This window comes from Python bivittatus, unplaced genomic scaffold, assembly GCF_059951505.1.
Source record: "Python bivittatus isolate LINGU-HERP-01145 unplaced genomic scaffold, Pbiv_v1 ctg000850_np1212, whole genome shotgun sequence".
Lineage (NCBI taxonomy): Eukaryota > Metazoa > Chordata > Lepidosauria > Squamata > Pythonidae > Python > Python bivittatus.
Genome location: NW_028277112.1, coordinates 64,222,513 through 64,238,625, shown reverse-complemented (window position 1 = coordinate 64,238,625; position 16,113 = coordinate 64,222,513). Strand labels below are relative to the sequence as shown.

At 39.8% G+C, this 16,113-nt stretch overlaps 1 protein-coding gene across 1 annotated transcript in view; it reads left to right on the top strand.

The window, feature by feature from the left end:
* The window catches only part of CPLX1 (complexin 1), a 134,774-nt gene that overhangs the window by 81,366 nt on the left and 37,295 nt on the right, over nt 1-16,113 (top strand). Inside the window, exon 2 of the mRNA XM_007430706.3 lies at nt 434-609. Coding sequence (XP_007430768.2) covers nt 434-609 — 176 coding nt within the window. The remainder of the gene's footprint in view (nt 1-433; nt 610-16,113) is intronic.

Sequence of the window (16,113 nt, the reverse complement as noted above, 5' to 3'; positions counted from 1 at the left end):
CAAAATGGTAAAAACAAACCAACAAAAGCAGTGCAGTTTCCACTATTTATGATTTTTATTTGGTAATATGTCCCTGGATCAAGGTTATGCTGCATCTCTCAGTAAGCCAAAAAGTCTTGCTAATATGTAGTGGAGAAGGTGGTGGCCTAGAAAGCAGGAGACTGTGAGTTCTAGTCCTCCCTTTGGCATGGAAGCCAACTGGATGACTTTGGGTCAGTTCTCTCTCATCCCAACCCACTTCACAAGGTTGTTTTGTTGTGAGGAAAATAGGAGGCAGGCTCTCCTTTTTAGTTAGGTAGGTTTCTGGGATTTATGTGCTGCTCCAAACCAGTTGTTTACATTCCCTTCCTTCCATAAAAGGGTCAAATTCAAGACCAGTATAATAAACCAGAACAACTACCATCACAATCTTGGCATTCTGCTATTCCTTTAGGGGCTACCAAAGACATGGGGAAGATGCTGGGAGGAGAGGAGGAGAAGGATCCTGATGCTGCCAAGAAAGAAGAAGAACGGCAGGAGGCGCTCCGGCAGCAGGAAGAAGAAAGGAAAGCGAAATATGCCAAGATGGAGGCTGAACGGGAAGTGGTGAGGCAAGGGATTCGGGACAAGGTAGGAATCACTTCTTCATGCCATTAAAAAGCTTATGCCTAATAAAATGCATTCATCTGAAAAAAAGCTATCAGGCTCCTCCTGATTTTTTTCTCCAAGCATTGGAGAGCCCATCTGGATCTAGGGGAGGGGGGATGGAGGTACATGGAGCATGTGCAGATGGCCTCACAGAGATCTCCAGCCTCCTTAAAGGCATCATGACTTGGACTTGATCGAGAAAGGAATTATGCAGTCTTACTCTAGGGGATGACAAAAAGAAAGATCTTGGAAATATTCTCAGGAATATGTATCCCGAGCAATGTTGTCACTAGATGGTATCAAATAACTTCATGGTGCATTTTGCACTGGTAAAGTTTTTGCACCTGGTAAACTTTTCTTGGAATCCCTTGGGGATTGTAACAATTATAATTATTAGCATTAACAGCCAGTGTGGTGTAGTGGTTGAGGCATCAGGCTAGAAACCAGGAGACTGTGAGTTCTAGTCCTGCTTAAGGCATGAGGCCAACTGAGTGACTTTGGGCCAGTCAACCTCCCTCAACTCTAGGAAGGAGGCCATGCAAACCACTCCCAAAAATCTTGCCAAGAAGTGCCAGGCAGACACTAAGAGCCATGACTGACTTGAAGGTACTTTGGAGAAATACCCTGAGAAAAACCCCACTGCCCTACTCCCTTCTTCACCACCTAGACGGGGAGGTTTGGATCCTTTCCTTTACTCAGTCAGATTAAAAATCTCCAAAACTTTATTAAGATCTTGCAGCGTCTTGGTCAGACACACAAGGCCATGTCAAACAACGTCCCCAGGTGACCCCAAATACACATACAGGCAAGCTTATATAGTCAATTTCACACAAGGCATTTCAAACGGTGGAATGGCATTGACTGATCCATGTTTGGTCATTTACACATTTCTAAGCAAGTGGAAAATCCCTCAAACATTTATCTTTGCTCATGTGTCTAATAGTGGCATTTCCATAGAGTTTGTCCCATTATCCAAAACACCTGTTTTGTGGTGTGGTGTCCCGCTCCACTGTACCCGAACTGCACCCTTGCACCAGTGCTGTTTCAGCCAACTTTGCATCTTAATAATGAAGTCTACTTGGCTAAGGCTAAACCTCTTTATTAGCACTGAATTCCTCATGAACCCCCCCCCCCCCCAGATTCCTCTGGGTTCATCCATCTCTTACAGCACGCACAAGATTAGTAGAGCCCACCAGTCTTCGGCATGGTAGTTGCAGAATAACAGATTAAAGGATAAGTCTCTGCCCTCAAGGAGCATACTCACTCAATATGTAAGGGAGATATTCTTAGCATTAAATATCTCCCAATACACAACGGAAGCGTTTTCCAAAACACCAGAGATCCTTGCATGCTCATTGCCATGTATGCTCTTACATCCTACATCCTACATTCTACTTCCTCAGAGGCAAGCGAGAGCTGATATAATTATAAAACAAGGAACAAGAAAAAAAGAAACAAACCCTGCCATCATTTCAAATATCACACTTTAATCACGTTAAGTATGTCCTTATTTGTATTCCTCCCATAGTACTCGTTTATCCTCTCTAAGACTAAAGCAAACATGCAACATTTTACAATGCTATCAAGCACAGCTCCGTTGAGATAACTTTAGAATATTCTTTAAGAAGTTTGATCCTTACCCAGATTTGAACATGCAAGTCCAATATCTATGGGGCTTACAGTCCTATATATGCTTACCAGCCCCCTTCCCCAGTTCGCATATAGATGGGTGTATTGTGCATGTTTACTTACCTATGAATGTGAACATGTATATCGTGCATGAATACATATTCATGCACAAACATACTAACCCAGGATTGACTAAACCAAGTCTGACTGAATTAACCCAGTTGGCTGAGTTAAGGCAACCTGTTGAGCCATCGACTAACTAACTGCAAACCAAGCAGCTTGGCCATTTGGGATCTGTCTGGCCCAGTCCCTGCCAGCTTCTAAGAAATCTCAATATCCAATTATTGATTAAGGTTTTCTCTGAATGGCTGGATCCCTGGATCTGACCAGAGATCCATTTGTAATAGGGTAGGTGAGTAGCATTTTGGAGAGTTGTTTGAACTTCCATGTCCACTTTCAAGTACATTTGCTCTATCAAAACGCTCTGAAAAATTGGAAATGCAATTCGGTTAACTAAGCAATCAACACTGAAAGTTTTCCTAACCTTTTCAGGCAACGTCACATTTTGCATACTGTATTTTGAAGTGTGAAACAGGAAAGAGAGAAAGTGTTTCAACCTATATGGAAATTCTGACCAACGTAGGTTTTGCATTCTCAGTAAGAACTGACTGGGGAGAAAAGGGATGGGGAGACTGATGTGAGAATGCCCAAAGTGGACTCTGAATTCTTTCTGTCCTTCTGGATTGAAAGACCCATGCTTAGAAATGTTTGATATGTGGATGATTTACTGATAGGTGGCTGGCTTCAGAGCTGAGTTCTTTTTGAAGGCACGCCAGTTTTGTGAGGAGCACTTGTCACGATGTGAAATTCTTTCAGGCTCTCCATTGCCTACAATCCCAATAAAAGTATTTTCCTGGGATTTCCAGAATTCCCTGCTCAACGTCTTGGCTCTGTTTCTCTAATTCCCATGGAGTCTCATCCATGCCAGCTACAGAGCACCAAGAAAGCAAGTTAAATTGTTGTTTATACTTCCTGAAAGAGAGAGAGAGAGAGAGAGAAAGACTGAGACTTGTCAGTGTTGTAGCACACAAAAATATAAAATACTGTAATGAATATTTACCGGTTCAGTTACTTGGGGTTCTTTGATTAGATAATTCATAAGGTAGGAAAAGAGGAATTACTGTTGATTGGAGGGAGAATTTGGATGCTATATAAGGTTGATATATTACTCAAATGAAGCCACTTTTAATGTGACCAGGCCCCAGATTAAGAAAAAGCTAAAATGTCTATTTAGTTATTTAATTATTTCATTTATACCTACTTTTTTCTGGGAGATCAAGAAGATGCATATGGCAGGAGGTTTCCCTTAATTTTTATCTGTGCAATAAACACCGTAAGAGAGAGGTTGACCTACAAGAGGCTGGGGTGATGGGACTTTTGGTCCAAGAGATCTGGAATGTAATAAATTGGGAAGAGATGGAATAGACAATAGTGAATTGGAAGGAATCAAGGTGTGGCTTGAGGTAAGACCATTTCAGAGGTTGTATAAAATTATATATGCTATTTATTTATTTAGGCTTCTAAGCTGCTTCAGCTGCAGACAACTGTAAGCAACGCATACTCCAATGCATTGGAAACATGAAATAAAATAAAAAATGATAATGCCATAATACAAAAACAATAAACTTTACCTCCATTATGCTGAGGAATATCATTTTCTATAACAAAAGTTGCATATTTTAAGGTGGAGGAGCCACCATGTTATCAGTCCCTGATATGATTTTTATTTGTGAATTTAAAACTAACTCCCTCCCTCCCTCCCTCTCTGGTTGGCTGATAATACACAAGAGAATATAAAAACAATATAATAAGGAACAACAAAACCAAACTAGAACCCAAGGGAGGGAGGGAGGGAGGGAGGGAGGAAGGAAGGAAGGAAGGAAGGAAGGAAGGAAGGAAGGAAGGAAGGAAGGAAGGAAGGAAGGAAGGAAGGAAGGAAGGAAGGAGGCAAACCCAGCAAACCTCAAACCATCCCACCAGCATCTAACATTCAGCAAAGGGGCCACCAATCCAAGCCCTGGGAGAACGCCAACAGGGCGAGAGCCATCCAGATCTCTGAGGGATCCTTATTGCAGAGGGCAGGCATAGTGACAGAGAAGGCACACTTCCTGGGTCCTGATAGATGACATTGTTGAAATGAAGGAACCTGAAGCCCACCAACCCTGTCAGCTCAAATCTGGACAGACCCCATGGCAGTTTTTAATCCTAGTATACCACCCAGAGTGATTGGTTGTGTGGGCAGCCCAAGAAATGTAAATGTAAAAATAAAAAATAAATATCCCTAAAGCCATAGTGAAATAGCCAACTCTCTGGGACTTTTCTGAATACCAGCAAGGGTGGTGCTGATGCAATCTCTGATGGAGCACTGTTCCTAAAGAGAGAGGCCACAAAGGACAAGACGTTCCCTCCTTCAAAAATGGAATTTAAAGGGTGCCCTCCCCACTAGATCTTACAGGATGGGCAGAGCCCTGAAAGTAGTTACTGTAGCTATAAAAAGCAAACGTGAATTTCAGCATGATGTACGGTATAGTTTTGACTGTACTGCATCTCACTTCAACCAATCCCCAAATTTTAAAAAATGGCAGTTGACTGTCAAGCATAATGAAGGCAGTTTGATCATTCCAGAGCTGAACCCAGGAATAAGGCTCAGGATTCAGTCCTAGGATTAAGGATTTGGACACCTTTTTCAGTCTGAAGCATTACAAGACAGAATCTAGGATAGCTTCATTCCAATTGACACGCTGGTTTGGGAAGTGGGAATTCAGTAAACTGTTATGGAGAACAAGGCTTTCCAAGTTATATAGGTTCAGACCAGGTTTTTCCACAACCATATTTTTGTGGCTTATTTTTTTTGTTCCTTAATACATCCATATAATAACAGATGGGCTTCTCCACATGCAAAAAATAATTGAGATCACCTGATCACCAGTGTGGTGGTAAAAGAGTTCAGAGTTTCCTATCTGACTAGAGCACTGGTGAGATTACAGCTGCAGACTGAAGGGGGAACAGCATGATCATTTGCATTTTGACTCAGAAAAAAAGAAAAGAAAAGAAGCTTTTCATATGTACAAACTCAGGCCTATTTTTCCCAGCAAAGCAAAATGGCTATGCACAGCCAAAAGCAGATTCTGAAGCAGCCACGGGAGCCTGTGAAAAAAGATAGGGTTGCTGGAATAATTCAAAAAGAAGGGCTTCCTATATGTTTCTGTGGGTTGCAAAGTTTCAGAGCCCTAATTCCCCCCCCCCCCCGCCCCCATCAAACAGAATGCAAAGCAAGATATTTTTTAAAAAAATACTGTAAAGATCACTTCTAAGGATTTTGGGGGGAGAGGGAAGTCCTCCACCAACCAGGGAAAAAGCAGTGAGGAGATTTTATACGACTCTTGGAATGGAACCCTGGAGCCCTGAGGCTGTTACCAAACCCCCACTCACCTAACAGATGGAATCAAAAGCATTGTGGAATCAATTGATTTTCCTCTTATTGGCATGTTAGGCGATATATTTTCCTCACAGCATGACTTTATGAAAACATCCCAAATGGGAGGAGGAGATCCATTAGATTGTCAGGTATCGAAGACCTCAAAAAGAATCAATAACTGCCTCAAGACGGATGATCTAAGTGAGGATCAGACCACATCTGCCAACAGCTGGAATTTAGAAACTTTCTTCCAAAGCGGGCCCATGTGGAGAATGTTCAAATAAAATGTTGGCAAAGTTTAAGGCTTTTAATCTGGATCGATTTTAAGGAGGCACCCTTTCCCTGTTGCCCATTCATTTTCAAGTTCTAGGCAGTTATATTTTGTATGGGAAGAAGGCAGACAATGGCGGTGGGCATTAGAGGCATTACAATTGGGACAGTACATATCTCCATTTCTGAAAGTACTACAAAGTGCCCAACTGTTTCACTTTTAGGATAGTCCTTTGAAGGCATCTTCTCTTGAAAGAGTTGTTCATGTCAAGTCCAGTTTGAAGAAAAAAAACCTGTCAGAGAGGAACTCAGGGATCTTAACAATCCCCTTCTAAAATTAGCAGCTACAGAAAAGATAAAGTAAATGCCTCATTCAGCAATTCCTCTTTGTTAGCAATACATGTTCTCAGTTTCTCATATAAAAGGCTATTTGGGCTGGGAAAAGGCCCTCAGAGATGAGGAGCCATGGTCAGGATTTCCTATTTGAAATCCCTGCCTAGGTTTTCAGTAGCCAGTATAGATATTATAGCTAATAGTATTAGTAATGCCTTAGTCCACACCGTAGAAATAAATGTGTGTATTTATGCTGCCAAAGAAAATAAAGCTTTTATACATCCTGGCTTAGGTAGTAATAAAAACTAGTCAGTCTTCTTAGGCTTATCATCATAAAAGACACAATTGTTGTGAATCTGAATCACTCCTGAACAGGTATTTGTTTTGAACTCAGTTTGATCTGTCTCCCAAAATGTGAAAGTGTAGAGAATTATTCTATTCTGGATGAAAGTTTCTCTGTCAGAATAGAGATTCCATGTAAGAAGATTTATCCAGATGTTACTTAGATGGGCACGTCTTTTTCCTACCTTTTAACTCTTTTCTCAAAGAAATAATTAAGAATGAACAAATCAAGCAAACCCATATGAAAGAAAGCTGTAACAAATGGAAAAATAGTCCCTTTATTGTCCCATTAGCTAATTCTTCAGAGAAAAACAATTTCCTATAACAGCAAGAAATAAGAGACAGAGGAAACACCCGTCTCCCCCAGTGTTCTTCCATTTTATGTTTTATCCTCCTTGTTTCTTTATCAAAATACCAATTTATTCTCCTGTCTTCCAGCAACTGGATTTATCTTTGTTCTGGAATATATGTTTCACATTATGATTAAAAACAGACAGATCTCAAAGGTATTAAAGCTTAGGAGCCAATTAACACAACAGGACGGACATGATTATTGGTTCTCCATGGCTTTGGGAGCATGTCCTAAAAGAAAAAAAAAATCTAAATGTCAGCACAAGGACTGTGAAATTCATTTCACGTCATCCTCAAACCTTTATTACGGCTTTTAGACCAGAGCATACAACAATGAAGTACATAAACCTGTAATTATTATTAATAAAACTTTTTTAAAAGACATAAAATGCAATAAAATTACATACAATATATTAGTATAGTAACTGTAATACAGATAGTAGTGGCAGTCACCAAAATGTGTGCTAAACTTCAACCGTAGGTAGGATGGTTACAACAGAAGGTAGCGCAAAATCGGGCAGCCTGGAAAGATATGTCAGGGTGATGGTATCGCTTATTACTAGTGGAATTTATTGAGTTCCATGTCATGATACAAAAAGAAAGGATAGGGGGATGAATAAGGAAAACAAGGTTATTCTGGCACTAGTTATGGAAGCTCCATTATTTTGATAATAGCAGTGGGTTCCTAGAGGCCTAGACGGCACCTCATCATGAACAATAGACAGTCCCATTACTCTTCCTCAGGGACTTGTTGCTTCTGATGGCACAAATAGTCACCATACAACAGTGGGAGAAGACATTTATTTATTCTACGTTGTTTCTGCTTTGCCAAGTGGAGTAGACAAAAGGTATTATCTAGTAATTGCCTGAAATTTCACATGAGAATAGATCCATAAGCATTTCAGTACTTGAACCAGGACTTCCATCATGAAGGAATCATAAGAAAATCAGCATGGGCTTTTAGCATTTTTATCAAATCTCCAGTGAAACTCTTCCATATTTTCTAAGTATATCTATGCACCTGGGAGAATATAGTGATGGGCAGAATTACAGAGGAAGGAAGGAAGGAAGGAAGGAAGGAAGGAAGGAAGGAAGGAAGGAAGGAAGGAAGGAAGGAAGGAAGGAAGGAAGGGAGGGAGGGAGGGAGGGAGGGAGGGAGGGAGGGAGGGAGGGAGGGAGGGAGGGAGGGAGAATTCTCTAAGAAAACCAATTCAAGAAGAGCTGGCTGTTTGAAAATTCAGAATTTTTTTTTCTGCATCTGAGACTATCCCTGCAGCTGCCTGCAGGCAAAATTTTATTCTGGCTATGTCTGAAGGCCAAAGGCCTCCAACAAGAGAAAAGTTTGCCTCCCTGTTAACCATGTTAGTCTATAATGCTGAAGAAAAGGTTTACATCCCAAGTGACTGCAGTGAAATCACTAGCAAAGTTTACTGACATCTTTCCTTTTAATTATTGATATCTTGCCAATGATTTTGGCAAGCCCAATTTTCAGCAAACCCAACTGATAAGGGGGAGGGGCATAAATAAGGGGCCTTAAGTTTTGCCACCAGCAAAAGACTTTCAGTGAGGAAGAAAATTAAGAGCTTTATAAATCGCAATAGAAACTTTCCCCGTCAAGTATTATTTCAAGTATTTATGTCCCAGAGTCACTGTGAGTTGGGCAGCATATACATTTAGTAAATTATTGTTGATTGCACAGTCAGCCAGATGTTTAGACTGGATTTGGCATTTTTATCTACCTATTGAGTCCTGACCTGGGATGGGCAGATACTGTTGTTTGATGGTGTTAAAGGTGTTGTCGCAAGATATAAGCTGTTCCAAGTAAAGCTAACTTTTGCAATTGACTGTTGGTGATTTTGTCAATGCCGATGGTCTTCAAGTGGTGCTCCAGATGTTTTGGGATTGCACCCAAGGTGCCTATTACTATTGGTACTATCTTTGTTTTCATTTGCCACAGTTGTTCTATTTCTATTTGCAGGTCTTTCTGTTTTGTGATTTTTTCCAGTTCTTTCTCTTCTATTCTGCTATCTCCAAGTATTGCAATGTCCACTATCCAGACTTTTTTACTTTTTTGTCTTTCTTATCAACAATTGTTAAGTCTGGGGTGTTGTGTGGCAGGTGCTTGTCTGTTTGAATTCTAAATTATTATTATTATTATTATTATTATTATTATTATTATTATTATTATTATATAAGGAAATGTAGAAGTAAACCATTGTAATCTTTAATAAACATTTTTATTTACAATATTGGATATTGCATTTATTTTCAATTACCATCAATTCATTGAAAACAGCACAGTATAATTGTGGATGATATCACATCCCTCAAGCAAGACAACAGCCATAGACCTAACATACCTTTTTCTACAATGTCCTGTCAAATAAAAATTTTAATACTATGTCTCCCACCTATTACTAGGGAAAGGAAGGAAATATCATAGGGATTCCTAGTGTGCCACATCCCTTCATTCTACTGCTGGCTTGGTGTACGTGTCACTAAAAGCCATGCTGGAGGGATCTAATAGAGGAGATACTAAGGCTACAGCAGAGGATGAATGTTTAAGCAGCAGACGATCTTGGGCACCCACATCTGGATCTCTTTGCAAAAGTGGAAATGATCTGAAAGAAGGCAGCTAGCAGATCCAGCCCATTCATGAAATGAATCCTCTGCCTTTGGTAATGAAATTAGAAGAGTAGAGTAGGGCCAAGCCCTGCTTGCTGTACCCTCATGGCTCATTACTTTCCTTCCCAATACCTCATTCTGCTATCTCAGATCTCTAGAATATTTGCTTTTTGCAACGCGTTTCCCTGAACTCCTCAAAGCAAGGTGTTTATAGGTAAGGGCTTGCAGCTGCATGACCTAAATGCCTTGCCCAGAGGAGATGCTGAGGCTGGCATGTTTCTTCGTTGTAGTAAGAAATCAGTTCAATTTGCTCAGTGGACAGGTGGTAGTAGGTAGTATTTGGAGGTGGTAGTAGGTAGTATTTGGATTGGTATTTGCAGAGGGTAGAACCATTCAAAAAGGGTGCATCCTGGCAGAATGAGAGACCCATGGGACTTGGGGAGTTCACTGCAAGAGGCTATAAACTAAGTAAACACTAAGAGCCAATGATCCGACATCTGGCTTTTGTCAAGTACCGTAGGGCCTTAAGAAAGCTGATTCTTTAGTTTCATCCCTGTTGAACATAGACATCAGCAGCCCCTGGTCTTTTCCGAAATGTCCAATTCTGGAAAAAGTTGTGTTCTTCCATCATTCTGTTGCTTCTGACTCTTCATGACCTCATGGACACCATTTCACCAGGACTGTCCATCAGTAACAGTTTCTCTGAGTTCTGGAAATGTTCTAATTGTGTCATCAGTGATAGTAACTAGCCATCTTGCTTCTCTCAGCCTCTTTTTTTTACTGTCCTTGATTTTTCCAAGCATTAGAATAGTTTCTAATTATGCTTATTTTTGTATTTTATGTCTGAGATGTTAATGCTTTAGCTTTGTGATTAGTGCTTCTTACCTAGTATTGAATAATTTGTTCTTCCTGTGGTCCAAGGTATTCTCAAACATTTTCTCAGCACCATCATTCAAAGGCATCATTCAGCTTTTCCTCACTCAGCTTTTACCGTAGCATTTGACAACTGGGAAAAACGTGACAATATATACCTTCGTTGTCAGTGTGATGTCTTTGCCCATTAATATTTTGTCTAGATATATCATAGTCTTTCTCCCAAGTAGCAGATGTTTCCTTGTTTCATGGCCACAATCACATCCCTGTGAATTTTTGAGCCTAGGAAGATAATGTCTATTACTACCAACTTCTACTCTGTCTGTTGCATTAGACTGACATTCTCTGTGACCTAATCTTAGAGTTCTTTCATTTCAAGCAAGAGACAAGCTTCTGCATTCTTCTCAGTTTCTTTGCAGTAATTATTTAGATATAACTCCTTGAATCATTTCGCTTTTCTCTAGAACTCTGTTAGATTTGGCAGTTTTTCCTATCTCTGTTGCCTTTTGCTTTCCATCTTTCTTCAGCTATTTTCAACATCACAACCAGCAGTCATATGGCCCATGTTTGCTTTTTGAATTATAGGACTCTCTATTTGCTTCATCTTTAATGATGGCACGAATTTCAGACCAGGGTTTTTCAGGCACTCTATTTATAAAATCTAACGTATTATCCACCTTCACTGAATAATCAGATGGAGAATTGCTGAGATGTTATCTTGTTGTCTGATGTTTTTGTTTTCTTTAGTTTAAGATACAATTTTGAAAGAAATTTGTGACCTGAGCTACATCCAGTACCAGGCTTCCTTTTGGGTGACCAATACAGCTTCCCTGCGTATGCTTCCTGTGTATATACAATATAACTTCACTACCATCTTATAATGTTACGTATGGGAAAGGTATAATGACAGTAATAAAGTTAGTGAATGTCAACTCCTATATTCTAGGAGATATAATTGACAGTTCACTACAATAGAGAATATAGTAGAACATCAGGTGCTAACTGCGAAAAGGCAACATTTTGCAACAAATAATTTATTCTCTGGTCCCTGTCAGCTAATAAATAATCTATATAAAATTGTAAAGGCTAAATTAGCTTGAATTGAGAATCAGCAAATCATACAAATAATAGAATGAAAACTGTGGCATAAACACTATTTTAATTCAATGTTACTGAGGAGAAATGCTTAATATGTTATTAGGAGTAAAGTAAGAAAGAATATGACTTAAACCTAACAGGACCCCAACATCACTTAGGAAATATATATTATCATAATAAGAGTTGCAGAGCAAGTTACGTGCAACCTATAGATGTGTAGGTAGGTATGACTGTAATTGCTTCTTGGTGTGATGCAATAGGCTGAGATTATCTTCAAAATTCCTTCTTGTAGCTCAGTTGGTGGAGACATGAGACAGGACCTTTCTGGGGGCAGCAAATGAGACACATAACAGATCAGACCTAATTTTTATGTAACTGTTTGGTAAACCACCCATCCTATTTAGTCATATCTACCTGTTCTGTTAGATCTGGAAGGAGAAACATACTCCAGGTCCCATCGGCTAAGGATGGTCAGCCAGCAGGGCCCAGGAGAACCTTTTCTTTTGTGGCACCTGACCTCTGGAATATCATTCCTCCAGAGATTAGATTGGCCTTGTCCCTATTGGCCCTCCGTTAGGCCTTCAGGAGTTGTCTCTATGCTTGAGCCTGGAGCCCCAAGTGCATGATGGAGCCCATCTCCTGGGTATGTTGAAAGTTGGGCTGATTTTTTTTTTCCATTTTTTCCCGGCTGCTGTATGCTTTATGTCAGATACATACATACATAGATGATAGATAGATAGATAGATCCTTTTTTAATATTGTTAGCCATCCTAAGTCATGTACTTGAGATGGGCGGTCATATAAGTCTAATAAATAAAGTATTATTTATTATATATATAAAATCAATGGTTTTAATTCAAGTGTTTGGTTTTACTTTTAAGTTTTAAGGTTTGAGGGTTTTAAAATTCTTGTGGAATGGCTGTTGTGGATGTGCTACCAGAGCACAAGCAGAATCACAATGGCAGAAATCATTTTAATAACAACTGAAAGTCATAAAAATATATTAGCTTGGATTCTAATGGGATTTAAAGTTACATTTAGCTGTCAATTGAAAGATGTGGGGAAAGAGAAAAAAGAGTAACTTGTAGTTAATTTCAGTTAATCCAAACAATATCCATGGCTTTTTCATCAGATTTTTGGGATTTTCCTAAAGGGCTGATCAATAAATCCTACAGAAAATGACACAGATAGGAACAGGATTAAAAGACACTTAAAGGTCATATGAAGAGGACACTGAATTATTTAAAGCAAGGAAGGGAGATTCATTTTTTTTTAATTCAAGAGGTTGTGAATGTCCAATTTCTTTCAAGATTAAAACTTGACAACATGTAAAATCGATACATAGTGAAAAACGTCCAGGCTTCTAACAAGAATTTATCTTCAAGTTTCTTTAGCAAAACCCAGCAGTTGTTTTTTTTTTAAACTCTACTTCTGTTTGATTCCTACCTGTTTTGTTTATTTTATTTGGTTCTCGTGTTTTGTAAACTGCATAGACTCCTTCCTTCCTTCCTTCCTTCCTTCCTTCCTTCCTTCCTTCCTTCCTTCCTTCCTTCCTTCCTTCCTTCCTTCCTTCCTTCCTTCCTTCCTTCCTTCCTTCCTTCCTTCCTTGACAATGCAATATAAAAATACTTGAAAGAAGTCACATAAAAATCAAGGACATTATTTGAAGCTCAGAAGACTTCCCGTTATCATGGACAAGATCTCAATGAAAGCCACCAACTCAGGAGAATACAAGTCATGCCAGCTGTCCTGAAGCAAAGCAAAGCAAAACCTGCTGATTCAGAACTTGGGATCTTCCTTTGTTTGTTGAAGGACCTGAATTGGTGGAGATTCCGAAGGTTAAGACCAGCAAGAGAAAACAGCACTAGTGCTAATATTAATAATTTTAATTGTAGATATTTCACAATTCTCCATTCCCATTTCAGATGTGAAATTTAAAATTAAATTCTCGAGTATCAAATATTATCTCCAGCCTGGAGTGTAACAGACTGGCTGACACATCTCTGGCTTTGGAAGGTGTCACACATGAAATGTCAAATATCATGTCAGCTGCAAAATATCATGATGTATTTCTTACAACTGTTGTCAAATAGGATGTACTGCTGCATGGCATCTATTAAATATTGCCCAATAGTAAATGAAATGGCACATTGGCTATCATATAGCTGGTCCAGAATGCAGCTGCATGGGCTATTTTTGGAGCCCCAAGAAGGGCCCATGTAACGCCGTTGCTCCGCAAGCTGCATTGAGTACCAGTTTGCTTCTGGGTCCAATTCAAGGTGTTGGTTATCACCTTTAAAGCCCTACGTGGCATGGGACCAGGTTACCTAAGGGACTGCCTCTCCCCCACAACTTCAACCCATCCCACCCGATCACACAGAGAGGGCATGCTCTGGACCCCCTCGGCAAAAGAACTCTGACTAGCGGGGTCCAGAAGGTGGGCCTTCTCTGCAGTAGCTCCTGCTCTTTGGAACATTCTGCCCCCAGAGGTGCGATTGGCCCCCTCACTCCTGGCCTTCCGAAGGGCTTTGACGACCTGGTTCTGTCACTTGGCCTGAGGTGGGGAGGGAATACTTCAAGCTTGGGGATGGCTAGCCCCATAGAGGCCTTCTGTCTTCAGCCCCAGATTCTTCATCTTCTTGGACCCTCCTTTTCCTCTTTTTTAGTAATGTTTTTAAATTTTGATGTTTTATGTATTTATATGGTTTTATGGTTTTAATGTTTTGTGTGTCGCCCAGAGTCCCCCATTGAGGGGAGATGGGCGGGGGAGAAATTAAATAAATAAATAAATAAGCAAGCACACTATTGGATAATAAATACAGATGCATCAATAAACAACACTGAATACCAACTGCAATACTATAAATATTCAAAGATGGTTGACTAAATATTTAAATATTCAGGCAGTTCTTAGAAATAGGCAGCATTCAGATTTTCAGAAGAGAAGACTGAGAGTATTATTTCAGCTTTTCTTCCTAGTAAGAGTTGCCTCTTCAGTGTTGTGGTGCTACCATCTTGATTCATTGCAGACCATATGATTCTTAATAGCTTTGTATATTTCAGGTAAGGCAGACTGATTACATCAATATTAAATGCTGCAGCTGTGAAGCAATTTGATTTTCCCCCTCAGAGAAAGTAATTTCATTGGAAATTATTCCAAGGACCTCAGCTGGCTTGGTTTAGCTTTTTTACACATTGACATTATAATGTCTACTCAATAAGGTATTTATAAATTGGCTCCTCTTGTGATTCATTTCAACTAGAGTAGACTTACACTATTTGGAACATTTCCTCTACTCCTAATAAGTGTCAATTCAATTGGTTCTCAGAGTGTGTAAAGGGAAGGAATGTGTAATAACCTATTATGTTCAGCTGAAATGAACTGCAGAGCACTGGTGTTGACTGCTAAAGTCCTTCATCACTAAGGCTGTTGAATTGGTTCACGCATGCATGTCCATAGCACGCCAGCTGCAACATCAGAAGACTTCCAGGTGTGAATTAGTTACAACGAAAGTCACACAATAGACAGAGAACTGCAGAGATGTGTAAGATTCAGTTTTCCTCCTCATAAAAAAAAGAAAGAAAGAAAAAAGAGGAAAAAAGAAAAGGCTGGCAAAAAACTGCTAACAAATAATACATCTGCAAATGTAGAAGTCATTGCTATCATTGAAACAGAAATAAAATATAGATTATTCTTGCCTAATCTACTGCCCAAGTACAAACTGGAGTTAGGCAAATTAAAAGCCTCTGGTTTCTCTTTTTATAGCTATTTTCAACATGGACTTGGGATGCTCTCCATAAAGTAGGACATATGACCCTAAGCAGAAAGGAATGGGATCATAGAAACACAGTACCTACAACTCTCATTTCTAAAAGATGGACCAGAGAATTCCATGCCTGATGGTATCAAAAGCCACTGGGAGATCCAGGAGAGTTTGCAAGATTTTAGTCCTCCTGTCCTCTTGATATTGATATTGATACAAGGGGAGCAAAGAACTTTCAGCAATAGATCTGGTCAGAAGGTAGATTGGAATGGATTTAGATCAGAAGTGAAAATCAGAAGTTGCTAAGCTGCAAATCCTACTATTCCCACCCAACATAGCCTAAACAAATGATTCTTGGAAGTGTAGTTCAATAGATCTGGAAGATCATGGGTTCCAGGAACATCTGGTGTTCCATTGCTGCCATCTGAAGATTTGGTGCATGAGCCAGTTGATGCCTCAGTTGCCACTTGAAATGAAAGGCATCTGGAGCTTTGCATTGGATTGAGCCTACGCAGCCTCTCTCCTCCCATGGATCCTGGGGCTCCTCTTCGTTTAATGGTGTAGAGACACTTAGTACCATTGGAGGACAATGGGGAGGTAATCTGATGGAGCACAAGTCAGGCCACTGTTGAGGCCTGCCTCATGGTGATAAGTGCAGTGTGTTTACTTTATCTGTCCTAATTGCAACCACAGAAGCCATCCACCAGCCTTGTTTTGAATGAT